The sequence below is a fragment of the Trachypithecus francoisi genome, unplaced genomic scaffold (assembly GCF_009764315.1).
Source record: "Trachypithecus francoisi isolate TF-2019V2 unplaced genomic scaffold, Tfra_2.0 Lachesis_group0, whole genome shotgun sequence".
In the NCBI taxonomy this organism is placed as follows: Eukaryota; Metazoa; Chordata; class Mammalia; order Primates; family Cercopithecidae; genus Trachypithecus; species Trachypithecus francoisi.
In genome coordinates this window covers 91,608,792-91,621,225 of record NW_022681453.1, presented here as the reverse complement: position 1 = coordinate 91,621,225, position 12,434 = coordinate 91,608,792, and the positions used below count along the sequence as shown (strand labels likewise).

The 12,434-nt window shown below is 32.6% G+C and overlaps 1 protein-coding gene across 2 annotated transcripts in view; it reads left to right on the top strand.

Moving 5' to 3' along the window:
- Positions 1-12,434, top strand: part of EPHA6 (EPH receptor A6) — a 941,507-nt gene that overhangs the window by 790,375 nt on the left and 138,698 nt on the right. For both annotated transcript variants that reach the window (XM_033211549.1, XM_033211552.1), the window contains one exon: positions 11,389-11,450. In XM_033211549.1, the coding sequence (XP_033067440.1) occupies positions 11,389-11,450 (62 nt within the window). The remainder of the gene's footprint in view (positions 1-11,388; positions 11,451-12,434) is intronic.

Sequence of the window (12,434 nt, the reverse complement as noted above, 5' to 3'; positions counted from 1 at the left end):
AGCAGTTTTCTTTAGCATATATTTTGTATTTAACAATATTTTGTTGTAATAAGTTTATACAACATAAGATACAGTGGCATACTTTTTAAGTAAGAGACTTTTAATGGGGGGATTTTCTTTTTTAATTGAAGGGTACATATTTTAGACATTTCTGCAGTTGAGAATGCTGCTAATTACCCTAGGTGATGTATGTGTGAGTGTGTGTACACACTTAAACCAAAACTACTTATAAAGGAAATCAGAAAAACTAGATTAAATATGCAAAGTAAAATCCTGAATAAATCATTCAAAATATAAAATATAATAAAAATGAAGTATTTATCTGGATTACTAACTCCTAGTTTCTTTATTCCTTGCCATTTAGATGATATCAAAAACATCAATACAGGCCTTACTTAACACCCATCTTGCACAGTTCTCCCTAGAGAACTCTCCTCTAAAATTTGTGCAGCTGCAGGCTTCAGAAGAAAACATTGCAGACGGCAGCTGTTATAAAACTAGGATGGAGATTCTGAGCCAGGTGTGGGTGAGAGACCAACATTATTGTTATTTCAGGGGTGGGGAGAAGATAGAGAAGATAAGATCACTGGTGGAATGACAAACAGAACACACCGGCAAACCAAAGCACAAAGGAGAGTGACATCAGTGATTGCATTCTAGTTACACAACCCCAAACAACCCCTCTAAAATATTTGCAACGCTGTTGGTGTTAGGTTAGAGGATTATTTTAAAATGTCTGTTTAGGATATACTCTACAACAAATGCAAAGGGAGCTAACCAGATAATGTCGAGGTTGCATTCCGGTGGCTCACTCTTGCTTAAAGTCAGTGGGTCCCAAAGAGCATGTACATCATCCTTTGGTTCTTTGCTTTACTTGAGGAGAAATACACGGTAAGTTACAAAATGATATAGAGTTTTTAAGGAAGGCAAGTTCAAGGTATCAATTGGAATAAGAAAAATCAGGATGGGAACATATATAAAATGGAAGGTATAATTTAAACCTTCAAATAACATTCAGTTTATAAAAACTTTATTGCAGAGTTTATGAGTTTAAAGACTCCTGTGGACTGATGATTATGATACTGTGGTCATGAACTCAGATTCTTTTTGGATTTTATACTTTATTTCTTGGCCAAAAATAAGACTCCTCATTATAAACCAGGTGAAAACTCAGCAGTTATTTAACCTTCCTCGCCAACCCTGATTTTGAAAATCCAATGAAGGCTTCACTCTTTTCCCCAAGAAAATGGACATGTGATCATGTATGTAAGTGTTTACATACAATTTTAGGAGGTCTTTGGACACCCTAAAGTTCACACACAAAGATCTCCTGGTTCTAAAGAATTCAGTGTTCTATATATAAAGTTAGGCTTAACTGACATAAGTGAGCATCATCTTTATGTAAGACTGGCAGTGCATTTAAAAAAATAACTGCATGATGCACTTGATATCAAGCTCTTGAGCAGTACAAAGAAAATTTTTATTTTTCTCCTGCCAGAAAGACATGAAAAATCTTAAAAGAGCCTTTAAGTAATCTCTAGATTTTTTAGTAGTTCTTTTTAACTTCTCTATTTTCAGAATTTTTAAATAGTTCTAGCCTTTGGCCTTAACTAAGACTTCCTATTAGCATGAATGTTTCTTTTATCTTAATATCATTTGAATAAGTTTGAATCTTAAAATAGATATTATATATATATTATATATTATATATATATATATACATGGCTATTTAAATTCTCCATTGAGAACATACCTACTCCCTAGAGATCTTCATATTTTATTATTACAGATTGTGCCATTTATTTTGATCCTATTCAAAGAAACTATCAGAACTTTCAAAAGATGCATTCGAGAATCATTTTCTTCTTACAAAGAAAAATTCTGAAAATCCTTACATGGTTTTCTAAGTAACTTGAGTCTCCATGTAATCAGTATTCACTATTTGTGCTCATTGGATTGTTTTGTGAGTTTTCACCTTAATTGGGAACATAATAGGAAACTAAGCTGCTCAGCTGGCTCTTCCTTTCCAGAGAACCATGTGGATCCGCACAGGATAGCATACATGCCCTCATGGGATGCTGGACCACTTAAGAATATAACTAACATGGAGACAGACCAGCCCTGCTGTAAAACATGCATTGGCTCAGGCTTCATTGTTTTGCTTTGTAGGACAAATCACAGTGGAAGCTGCCCTATGACACCATGTTGGCTTTTCATATTTCTATTCACAGAGGTCTTAACAGAGAGTGCATTTATCAAAGCTGAACTTTTTAAAAATTAAATATCTTGGAAGAGTTGCAGAAAAGATTAAGAAATAAATAGTAACTTGCCTGATGCATTGGGGGTAGGGGGAAGGAAAGTAGTTGGTGGTTTAATTATGTCATATGTATGACTATTTAACAAATGTTTTGCCATTATAATTAAAATCACTCTGCAAATTACCTACATAGTTAGAATATGTGAAATATGTTCTGTTTAGGGGTTTATTTTATTTTTAAATTTTCTGATAATTTTCTTTTGACAGTGAATGATACAGAAGAGCAGAAAGCAAAATATTTGAACACTCATTTAATAATAAGACATTTTTCAAGCCAGAAGTAAAGCATAGCATTTGAAATACTACTGGAAAATACGATGCTTTCTACCAAAAGCTTAGGGACTCTCTTAAAATATTCAGGATGTAACACTTGCCCTAGTGTCTTCCCCAGAGTTTTTGCAAAACCATATCACATTGCTGCTCTTAAATGTTCTCATATACGCCTCTTATAGCTGAAATTTCAACAGCTAAGCCTTGTCTTTTTAAGCCAAATTTGAGAATATTAATATAAGACAAATTTATTTTTAATGGAACCTTAAGATTATTAACATAAACTGATGTTTGAGAAAGCAAAATCTGAAGGTTTTTCCAGCCAGTGCCCTTAGTACATATTTCCTCTTTGTACAGAGCATTTTACAGCTTTGTAGGCCTTTAAAATCCTGGAATTTCTCAACAAAATATCCTGGGGAGCAACACAGTGCCTAGTTCGTAATACCCTTCCAGGATGTTTCTAGGATAAGACATGGAGATTTGGGGTAATGCTTTATGCTCCTCAAACTACTAATGGAGACATTACTTTGCGGTATAAGGACATGGCCAAGCATTCAGACTCTGGAACCAGATTGCCTGGCTTTAAGCCTTGCACTACCAATTACTCCCTGTGTGTCCTTTGGTAAGTTGCTTAAACTCTCAGTGCATCAGTAACCTTACCTGTTTAATTGAGCTAATAATTACACTTCCCACAAGGGTCAATATGAGGATTAAATGAGTTTAAACATGTAAATCTCATAGAACAGTGCCTAGCATATTGAGGAACTTATAAAAAGTTATTCTTACCTGCATGCTGATTTAGAGTAGTATCTATTTTTAAATTATACAAATGGATTTTAAAGAAGAAAACCAAGAACTAAAGCAGCATATAATTGTTTATTTGACATGTAATTTAATTTAGTTTTGAACTTAGACATTATGCAGTATTTTAAGACATGAAAATTCCTTGCTGTGTTTTTTGTTGCTACCTGTAGTAATTCAACTATTAATTATTACATAACCACTTCCTTCATAATTTTGGGAAAGCAAAAAGTCACAAATAATTTCAAAAGATATGCTTTTAATTTGTATATCACCGTTACTTTTCTAAATGTGAATGTAATACAAAATCAAGAAAGACTTTCTTAAAAACTCATTTGTTATTAAAATTTTTCAGCATGGTTAGTATCTTATAGTAAAAACAATCCCACATGAGGCAAATTTGGCAGTAACTTTCATTGTTAACAAGACACTTTTAGTTAAGGAGAAGCCTTTTTGCCTATATGGTAATTTCTAGTAGGAAGAAGGACATCACTGAATATTACTGAGGTCAACAGATGCAGATGGCATGCCACTGCTCTCTGGAACTGGCAGGAAAATCATGTTTTGTTTCTCTAGCCTCACACCTTTCATTTACTCTAACAAATCTAGATGAAGAAATGTTACTATTTTCATAAATGCAGATCACCTCTCCTAATTTTTGCTCAGCTCTTTTATCACTAAAGTATTTTTTTTCAGTATTTTTCCAAGGGTATTTGGCTTACCACTTAATTTTAAAAAGCAAATTACCTAAATTAAGGGGGAAAAATGGAATCAAATCATCTAACTATATAAACTGAGGGTTTTCAAATAGCTCTAAGATTAGAACCATCAATTCTAAATTAACCATAAAGTATGTTACAGGCAAAAATCTGTAAACAGAGTGCAGAAGATACAACACAGATTGTTAATGAGAATAAGAACCTACTTTTAGCAGATGTTATTGTTAAGAAACTATATATTATGTTATTTAAAATAGGAAAATACTCTTTAAAGTATTTTACTCTACCTGAGAAACCATCTTGTTCATTAAAGCAATTTTAAACCTGTCAATTTCAGGCATATATGATTTAAATGGACCTTTGAGACCATCCAGAGAGCTCCTAAATTTACTAACACTAGTCATTCTATTAATGAACCTTATTAGCTCTGCAAGCCACTTCTTAGCTTAGGATTCAACATCTAGTCAGTAAGGTGACATATAATACTCAATATATAGCCATTCATTTAATTAGCAGTTATTGGGTGATTCAGTGTTCAGCACTGGGTTCTATTCTCTGTTTTAAGCACATTATCCTTTTCATCTCACCATCCTAAGGAGGAGGTTATAATAATATGCCTATATATAGTAAAATCAATAATAATAACCAAATGAGGAAATTAAAATGTGCCAATGAGAAATATGTAATATTCAAATGAAGCAACAGAGACAGTGAGTTGAAAAGTGAGTTATAAAAGGTTACTTGTCCAAAGGGGAAACATCTCCAATATTAGGCTATGTGACTCTAATCTTACAACTTCAACTGTACTGTGCTGGGCAGGCAAAATATAGAGTAAGCAATCATCCTAGTTTGCCTGGGACACAAGAATTTTAGTGCTAAAACTGGAAGTTTACTGCATCATATGAAACATGTAACTAGCAATAATTTTACTTTACGTAGTCAAAGATGATAAAATAATTTTCATGTCAATACCAATCTGCGATAAAGTATAAAAATTTTCTATTTTTCAAAATTTTTTGTGACATAGTGTGCAAACATAACAATACAGAAGCAGATACCTATGCACAAAAGGAAAGGAAAGTAGATGGACATCAATATTTTAGTGACAAACATTATGCTAATTATATATTTTCTCATCTGATTATTTCAAAAATTTTATGTAGTACATGATATTATTCTCATTTTATATATGCCAAAACTGAAAGAGCTAAAATAACTTCCCTAAGATCATGCAACTACTAGGTAGTGGAGCTGAAATTTGAATTTTGCTGTCTTCACAACAATAGTTTTGATCATGTAAGTAATTTATGATTAAAAATTATTGATTTGCCATTCTGTTATTTCAGTAAATCTTTTGTAGGTCTGGAATTATTCTTAGAGAACATTCATATGTGTGTGTTCCTTCTGACATTCAATTCAGAAAATATAAAATTGAATACCTACTCTATGCCTAGCTCTGTGCTTAGATAGCGACCTTACAGAGACGAATTGGGCATTAAGTCCTGAGTTCAAGGCCACTTTAGAATGGAATACAGACACCTATATTGTTAATATTAATACTGTACCATAACTGTTCTAAAATTGATTGAGATATAAAGGGACGAGAAAGTAAACAATCAAGACTTCCTAAAACAGAGAGAAATTCATAGGAGAATTTACAATGGAGATGATATTTAAGCTGCTTTTTTTTTTAAAGTATATGATTTTTGTCAAGTATAGGTAATGAGAAGGCAGTCTTCCAAAGAAGAGAGGAAGGTACAAGTAAAGTAATATTCAGGAAATTATGAGTCACCAAGAGAAATTGAAAAAGAGCCATAAATTCTTTGCCCAGGCTAAAGTCAAGAAGGTTATTTCCTAGGTTTTCTTCTATGATTTTTATAGTTTGAGTTCTTACATTTAAATTTTTAATGCATCTTGGGTTAATTTTTGTGTATGGTGAAACGTAGGAGTCCAGTTTCATTCTTCTGCATATGGCTAGCCAGTTATCCCAGCACCATTTGTTGAATAGGGAGTCCTTTCACTATTGCTTGTTTTGTCACTTTTGTCGGAGATCAGATGGTTAGGGTGTGTGGCTGTTTCTGGATTCTCTATTATTTTCCATTGGTCTATTTTCCTGTTTTTGTACCAGTACCCTGCTCTTTTGGTTGCTGTTGTTTTATAGTATAGTTTGAAGTTGGATAATGTGATACCTACAGTTTTGTTCTTTTTGCTTGCACTTGCTTTGGCTATCTGGGTTCTTTATGGTTCCATATGAATTTTAGAATAGTTTATTTCTAATTCTGTGAAAAATGAGGTTGGTAATTTGATGGGAATATCATTGAGTCTGTAAATTACTTTGGGCAGTATGGCCATTTAAATGATATCAGTCTTCCAGTTTGTGAGCTTGGAATGTTTCTCCATTTATTCATTTCATTTCTGATTTATTTCAGCAGTGTTTTGTAGTTCTGTTTGTAGACATCTTTCACTTCCTTGATTAGTTGAAAAACAGGAGATATGGAAATAGGGTGAAGTAAAAGGTGAAACTAGAAATGAAGGTAGAGAAGAGATTGTAAAGGAACTTAATTACCAAGCAATTTAGACTTTAATTCTGCAATAAACAATGTAGTCTTAAATAGGGGAATGAGTCATTAGCCCTTTTTACTAATTGGCTGTTTAATTATTTCTAGTGCCCTTCCTACTATACACTCTATAATAGCAGAGATCTTACATTGATTGATGATGTGTCTCCAGAACCCAGAAGAGTACTTGCTACCTAGTGGGCATTTTAAAAAATTTTTTGTATCACTGAATGTTCAAAAACAATGATTTTGCACGAGTTAGCTTACAATGGGGTACCAGATAGGAGCAAAGAAACCAGTAAAATATTATTGAGCAAGAGAAAGCAAAGGCAGAATATGGGCAGTGGCAATAGATTTTACGTAAAATCAACAGAACTTCATAACTTATGAACTAGAAAGGGTTTAATAAAGTGAGAAGTCCAATGTCACAAAAGAGTTTCAAACCTGGATAACTAGATGGATGGTGATGTTTTAAGAACACAGGATTATTAGAGGAAAAGAAAGGTCAAGGGAAATGTTAAAAGTTTGGATTTGAACTGAATGAGGATGAGATGTACTTTGAATGTGATCTGATAATCATCAGGCAACACTATAAGAGGAAAATAGTTCTTTAATTTGAGTACTTATGTGAATAAAAACAATGATTTAATATAATATAACTGTGTTCAAATGGCATAATCCATATCTTCTGAGTGCCTTGGAGGCATAAGAATATTTCATTTATTATCAAACCCATTTGAGATTATAATTGTAATTCACTATCTCTACAACAGAAACGTGGAAGGTAGAAATAGATTAAATAACTGGTCCAAAGAGTCCTGAATTGCAACTGGGGGAAAAAAATACAGGCGCTCTGTCAATCTAAGTTATCACCACAAATTTTATTAACTGGTAGACAAAATATAAACTTGATAGAATGTTAAATAACTGAATGATCTAAACTGTAATAGAGTTTTGAAGTTGTTGAGATTTGTTTTGATTCTTCATTTTACTGACTGCACATTAGAAATTGGCAGACTAATAGAGCATACTACATCCAGCACAAAGTCATTACTTATATGAAAATGTTAAATCTCTGTTATCCTCTTTTTTCACAAATATTCCCTGAGGCAAAAAAAAAAAAAAAAAAAGGATTTCACTGGCAAAATACTTTAAACAGGGTATCTATGGAACATTTAAAGAATTATTTTGTTTTCTTTAACAACAGCATGAGAAAAGTGTAGTCTTATGGTTATATAGTTTATCCACACCACCTTTATCAAAATCATCAGAAGTATTAGGGAACATTTGAAAAATATATATTGGTCAATACTCCCTTAAAGTCTTAATGTAAGAAAATAATTTTTCTTGTCTATAACAGAAAAGGATGATAAGGGGTTTTTGCAATCCATTGTCTCCAGAATATCAGTAACTGGTTTCTTAGAGTATCTTCATTCAAATGCCATTTAAAATATATAACCATTTCTGGGATATTTATGAAGGAAAACCTAAGAAATTCATTTTGGTGACTTGTAAAGTATCTTTGAAAGTCTCTTAAATCAAATACATGAGACTTGAAGTGATCTGGGGATTTCAAGAATTGACTAATTCAAGAAGCCTGGTTTGTCTGCTGACTTTAGTATGATGCAAATACTAAGATGATTCTGTGACATGAGGCACAAGGGGTGACTGGATAAAATTGTACAAAAGGAAATACGGTGTAACATTTTGAAAATTTAGAAAGAGATAATAAATTACTTCCAAATATATCTTCCAAGAACAATAATGCAATATATAATTTTTACAAATTGGAAAAGACCGAAAAACACTGTTGCCAATAGACTTCTCTCACCTAAAACAGATTTAAAGATTAACATCCTAATTTCCATAATTTCCCTTGTACTTATCTATTTTCTAGATAATAAAATGTAATAATGGATTGTAAAGTTGCTTATAATCTTCACAGTATGACTAGGTTCTTCCCTGTTGAAAACCAAAACAAATTACAGGCTAGATGGAGCAGTAGCTAAAAAAAAAAAAAAAAAAAAAAAAAAAACAAAAAAACCTTAGTTCAATTAACAGCTGTTCTCAGTTGATGCTACTACACAAAATACAAAAGATTAAGAGTTCAAATGTGAAACTTCTAATTCACAGGAACCCAGGGAAGTCTTCATTTGATTCTTTATTATTCTTAATGAGAAGATAGAACTTACCACTGATGAATTTTAAGATTGCCTAAAGTATCTCCCAAAGAGTTATAGATAGAACTAATTTCGAAGCACTGTGTATTCACATAAATCAGATCCTGCTGAAATCCTCCAGAGTTAGTTTCTTAGGAATTATAAAATCAAGAAAAGTTAACTTGTTTTCATGAAGCACCTACTAGGATTAGGTCCATGGCAAGTGACCTTGAGAAACCCAGTGAATGAGGATACAAATCATTATGGGAAAATAAGAAAAACAACTTAATATAAAAACATGCACAACATGTCATAGTGTACACAATAGATGTGATGGAAATGAAACTATAAGAACTATCACTGTGAGAGACTTTTAGGGAAGAGGTATGTTGTATAAATTCTAAGGGAGTGGGGAGAGATGGTGAGATTAGAGAGAGAACCAAATTGGGAGATTATCCTGGCAGGTGACTACACAAGTAAAGGAAGAAAGAGACAGGATTAAATAAATAGAAGAACTAATAACAACTGGTAGAGCCGTGGATACAAAGGCTAGTTAGGAAAGATGAGGTGCATCACTGGAAAGAATTGACTAACAGGGTGAGACTTGGAGCTTTTATTTATAAATGCTTTCTGAAAGGCACCTATAGCATAACGGTTAAGACCTCAAACTCTGAGACAGACTACTTGATACTGCCACTTACCAGCTATTTGGCTTTGGACAAGTACTTTAATTTTCTATCCCTCAATTTCCATATCTGCACAAGAAACATAATTATGGCATGTACAAATACAAGTGAAATGCTTGCAAGCTCTTTTTATTCTAATAAGACTGGCATTCTTAAGGGAAGGATAAATGTTTGTTAAAGACAATAAAAACTAAAAGTGTTCCTCTGACAGCAATGGTCAAGACAGATTAAAAAGTTGTGACTCTGCAGGCAGGGGAAGAAGACATCAGGCAGTCATTGTAATAACCCAACTATTCCCATTAACATTCAGAATCCATTGTCATTCAAAATGGAATATTGGACTCAGAATTTTTATATTTAAGTACAAAAATGACCTTTTGTTTTCCCCACCTTGCTACCTCAGTGTTTCTATCTATGTCCTACCTCCAAGCTCCCTGAAAGTATAGCCAAATAAAAGATTTCAAGATGAACTTTAAGGTTTAAAACCTGAATCTTCTAGATCCCTGCCCACAAGAGTGCTGACAGTTCATTTAACCTCGATAATTGCCAATAAAGTTCTTTATTCATATTTGGGTAAAATTAATTACTTCGAGGAACATTATAGAATATAGGTTAATATTCACTACAAATGGAAAACTTCCTTGGGTTGTAATTTTATGCATGATAAATTGGGGGCTTTATTAATAGATTTAACCTTTAACACATCTTTATTTAAAATATAGATTCAAATGTAAAGTCTAGCATTTGCATACATTGTACTAATTCATAATAGTCACCCTTTCTAACCCACAAGGCTTTGAGTTCATAAAATGAACAGGAATGACAATGAGATCTAATATTTCCATCAATGGTACACATCAGTTCTTTCGAGATCTCCTTCGTGTTTATAATGAAAAACTGTGCACAGTGCAGATTGAAAAGTTAAAAATTCCAACAAGAGGTGAGAAACACAGAAGTAAAAACTAAATATGTCATACATGCTTATTTCAGGTGAATACCATTTCCCCTGCATCTGAAATGAGTTTATCTTTTAAACTTGGGCAATTGGGCAGAACAAATGCATTCACTTCTTTGAAATAAATCAGTTATTTATGTCAAATATTCTACCTAATAGAGGTGTATTGGGAACTGTAACAGTGTAACAATTGATATGATAAAAAAGGAAAGAAATTATGTTCAATTTCTGATCTTATCTTCTGTACCAGACTACAAAATCAGAGTTACTTATTTTTCATGTACTGCCATCGTTGCTCTGTTGATCAAATCTATGTCCAATGAAAACATAATCAGGAGCTACTACAAATCCTACAAGCTTTGTAGTATTCATCAATCTAAAATTTTTCTGCTTAAAGGCCCTTAAAATCAGACTATGACCAATGCTTTATAATTTCTTAAAGAGAATTTATGAGTTTCTCCTTTCTGCTTTGCCTTAGGAATATTTCAGACATGCCCACTCTAATATAAGTCAGCCAAAATTGCTGCACTGCCTTAGAAGTTGTACCATAACTGCAAAAGCAGCTATAATAACTGCTTAAATCCTACTTCAGCTTGTTGATTGCTTTCTAAGGAAAAACTAGAGGACAAAAAGAACATAATCTAAACAAGTGATTGCAGGGCTTTAGGAAAAGAAGTACCTCATTCCTTTGTAATTTATATTGTAATTCATGTCCTTTTTATGAACTCAAAAGGAAATAATGCTATAAAGAAATATAGAGATGCCTATGTATAATATGAACACTTTTATAGAAGCAGGTTGGAAAATGAAATTCCTATTAATAAAATACAAATAATTTAGTTACCACAGCTGGGTATCTCTTAACTGCAGCACATATTTTTGTAATTGCTCTAATCCATGTGTGTTCTCTTGCTCTTTTGCAGGCAGACCAGTAATGATTGTGGTGGAATATATGGAGAATGGATCCCTAGACTCCTTTTTGCGGGTGAGGTGTTCTTTTCTGATGGCATTTAAATAAGCTGTTCTCAGTTCTATATTTAAATCATTTATCATAAATTAATTTTTGCATAATGTTATTCATGGATTTTCTGTGAAGAAGAGCAGTGTTTTCTCTAGGGTGCATTTCCCTGATACTGTGATACATTAGAGTGTTACTAAGGGGGGAGGATGTACACTCAATAACATAATTGATTTCTCCTATAAATTCACTTGCTATATGTGTGTGTGTGTGTGTGTGTGTGTGTGTACCAAATAATATTATCATGAAGAAAGATGAAATGAAACTCAGTTGCCTCACAGTCATTAATTTTGCTTTATCACATTTAACTATGTAGTACGATACTGTATGCATTATCTATAATGATGAACTCCTTAACTGATCTGTATTTACCAACAGTGACTCAAGTTCATTTCAGAAAATGTTCTATCAACTTTGTCCTTCTTCAGTTCATTTGACTATTCAGAAAATAAAAGGAGTAGAAATAAAACTTCTTTAGCAGAGATTTCTTTTACAAAAAACATTATTTTTAAAGTGATTTATCCTTAAAAGTATAGTACATACAAAAAGTAATTTATTATAGATAGTGATGCAAACACAAACTGAGAAGGCAGCAGGAAGTTATATTTCAAGGTATATTTATAATACATTTAAGATTTGAAAAACCATCATGTGCTATAAAAATATTCATTGGTAGTGAAAACATGAAATACAGAAAATAACTGCTATAGTAAATATTTTTCATCCCCAGCAAAGGTCATATATTTGCATGTCACTGCATTTTTAATATCTATCTATCTGTCTATCTGTCTGTCTATCATCTATCTACCTATCTATCTACAGAGATAGAACTATTTTTCTCACTTACAAAATGGCTGGACCTTGCCACTTGGAATGTTACATTATTTTTCTGCTTTATTTTCATGGGAAAATAAACCATTCACTTCACTTCATTCTTTGTCCCATGTTATG